Below are 3093 nucleotides of genomic sequence, written 5' to 3' on the forward strand. Positions count from 1 at the left end.
TTATCCATGCTAGTCACTAGCCTCTCTGATGCTAACACCAGCTTATCCATGCTAGTCACTAGCCTCTCTGATGCTAACACCAGCTTATCCATGCTAGTCACTAGCCTCTACGATGCTAACGCCAGCCTAACCATGCTAGTCACTAGCCAACACAAATGAATAGTCTCCAACTCATTTGCCAGCACTGGCCTCTCAGTTAGCGGTGCCAGCCTATCATTAATCAGATTAATAGCTGGATTAGAAATAGATATAGCTTCCTGCTACAAGGATGTAGCAACCACTGGTTGCGTAATAGTCTTAATTTTGACCCTACCGCACCATACTGAACATGATGCAATCATGAGGGTCAAAGGTCACCAGGGCCATAATACTAAAATAAAAATCATTAAAGCACATTTCTTGTTAAAAGATGTTAAAAACATGTAATTTATAACAAAAAAACATCACAGTTAAATCTTACCAACTGTAACCTTCAATTTTCTGTTTTTACAATAAAACTTTTCTACAAAAGTTCAGAAAGTTTTTCTGTTTTTCAGATCTTATGATGCTTTTGAAAAAACCCAGAGTCTTTATTTGCTTCGTCACTAGTTTATTTTGCACTTTTTGTATTTTTACTGGACCTAAATTCTAAGAATACACACGTTTTCTGTAAAGATGCAGCCTTTTACCACAAAACGTTCTAAATATGCGAGAAATCCCATTTAAAAGATGACAGGCGTGTGCCTTGGAGAGCTCGCCGTGTCATTTATTCTATTTTAACAGACAGTAAAAGCATCAGGTTGTGTTTTAGCTCAGACAACAGTAAAAAAAAAAAAGGTCCCGGCTGTGGTCTGCGGTCCGTCCTCTCTGGCCTGCACCTCTGCTGCTGCTCTCATGGAAAAACTACACAACCAAACTGTTTGCTTTCACTTCAAGTCACACATTTTGTGGTTAAACTGAATCCCAGGACCTGAAAGCTAACAGAAAACACCGAGCTGCAGTGAGAAGAAAAAAAAAAGGCAGGAATGGGTGAGAGCTGCAGGACCGTGAAGCAGATGGTCTGCAGAGAAACGGACAGAACGCAGCATTGTGCAGCTCAGAGCCCACAGCAGGATGACATGTTTGTGTTTACGCCTTGCTCTGCGTAACTGCCGCACAGATTCCTCCCACTGACCAACATCCTGCCACACAAAAGACTTTCTGTTTGCTCTACAGAAGGACGGAGGCAAATTACACCAGGAGACAACAGACGGGGCATGTGAGGAGAGACTGCACGCAGAGAGACGCAGCTTTTCTTACATCTCAACGACTGCAAGGCTGAGGAAAAAACTTAGTTATGAAGAAAAATACAACTTTTTTATGTTTGAATGGACAGAACTCTGAGTTATAACCATTTTAATGGTTTATGAGTTTTACAGTAAAAACATCAAACCTGTCATTAACATGTCATTGGATGGTTTGCAGAACTAAACAAGGTGTCTGTGGAAACACAGGACACAAAAAATGTTTTTCTCTCTCTGTGCACACGGCCTTCATCTGTTGTGCAAACTCTTTGTTGAGAAAATATGTTTGTGGAAGTCATTTCTTCTTGAAATAGAATATTCTTTATTTGCATTTTTCCAAAAAAATCAACCTTTGGAGTTGCCAGTAAGATGTTTTTCCCCTCAGAGAGTCTGAGACCCTCCCTCCCTCCCAGGGGACACGTCTGCATGCCGAGACGAAATGAACGGATAGAGTTTCGCTCCTGGAGGCTGTTTGGCACCACCGTTTCTGATAATCACAACTTTCTGGGTAAATTAGGCCAGTTTCAAACTTGTGACTGGGACCACACAGCTGGACTGAGGAGGAGCTGCCAGCTGTGRTGCAGACAGGTAAAACCTTATCAATGTCTCCTCCTCTGAAAGTTATCAGCTGTCGGAGGAGAGGTGTGGTACAGAAAACACAGAAAAACAGAAAATATCAGTTTCGTAAAGCCATAAAAAGAGTAACTGGGATAAAATCACTCAGTAAAACTAACAAATGCTTCATGGCGTGTGAAACAAATAATCTGACGTGTAATCTGTGATAAGGCTCAACATATATTCACTGTAGCACAATCAGTTCTAAACCAGGAGCCAAATATTATCAGTTCTGAAGTATTTATAGGAAAAATGTTTTTGAAGTAAAACTAAAACAATGTGAAAGTTGTTCAGCTGCACAGGAAGGATGTGAAGAAGACCAGCGGTGGACAGAAACATGCCGAGCTCAGATCCTCAGAGGGGACGCCAAAGAGACACGAAACTGGATCAAAGTGTTCGACTCAGAGGAAAACAGWAACTAACTGAAGACCACCGGTGTTTATTCAAAGGGTCAGTTAAAAGCTTTAATATGTTCTCTGATGATGGATATAATTAAAGACGGAGCACACACCTGATCAGGACGCACTGGTTCTGCTGCGTCTTCCACAGCGAGCGGTAGCACTCGTTGGCGACTGCGAAGATGTGCGGGCTGATCTCGCCCAGGTGGTGGCGGCTGTACAGCTCCACGGCGGGCCGGTCGTACAGGCCGGGCAGCGGCTGGTAGGGGTTCACCGCCGCCAGGATGGAGCCGATGTACGTCTGAGGGGCAAGAAGGTCAACCAGTGAGAATCAGCCATACCACAGGTACTGAGCAGAACGGGCAAATCTCAGATCAGTTTGAGCATTTTGTTAATATTAATGTCTGCAGAACATGCAAAAGTTAGCATCTAACTAGAGAAACTGCATTTCCTGCAAAAATGTTAGTGTGAATGCTTCTCGCTGAAAACTTTAGCTGAAAGCTGCTGAAACTGAGCTGAAAACATTTAATAACAAAATTGTTAAAGTGACTTCAACTTGCAAAGTTAACAGAAGAAAAAAAGCCTAACTTTACAGAAAAACAGTAAAAAGGAGCAAAAATATAGTTGAAATAGCAGAAAACAGCTAAAAACTAAAAGCTAAAATAGTTGACTATAGCAGAAAACATCTGTAAAAAGCAGAAAAAGCACAAAAAGTAGAAAAGGTCAGAATAATAGCAGAAAGAAGCAGATCTAAAGCTGAAATAGCATAAAAAAGCTAAAATTAGCATAAATATAAGCTGAAGGTTGCAGCCATAAGT

The 3093-nt window shown here is 41.5% G+C and overlaps 1 protein-coding gene across 2 annotated transcripts in view; it reads right to left on the reverse strand.

The window, feature by feature from the left end:
* The window catches only part of myo10 (myosin X), a 106674-nt gene that overhangs the window by 48858 nt on the left and 54723 nt on the right, over positions 1 to 3093 (reverse strand). For both annotated transcript variants that reach the window (XM_014022025.1, XM_014022024.1), the window contains one exon: positions 2389 to 2576. In XM_014022025.1, coding sequence (XP_013877479.1) covers positions 2389 to 2576 — 188 coding nt within the window. The remainder of the gene's footprint in view (positions 1 to 2388; positions 2577 to 3093) is intronic.

Source organism: Austrofundulus limnaeus, unplaced genomic scaffold (genome assembly GCF_001266775.1).
Source record: "Austrofundulus limnaeus strain Quisiro unplaced genomic scaffold, Austrofundulus_limnaeus-1.0 Scaffold315, whole genome shotgun sequence".
Lineage (NCBI taxonomy): Eukaryota > Metazoa > Chordata > Actinopteri > Cyprinodontiformes > Rivulidae > Austrofundulus > Austrofundulus limnaeus.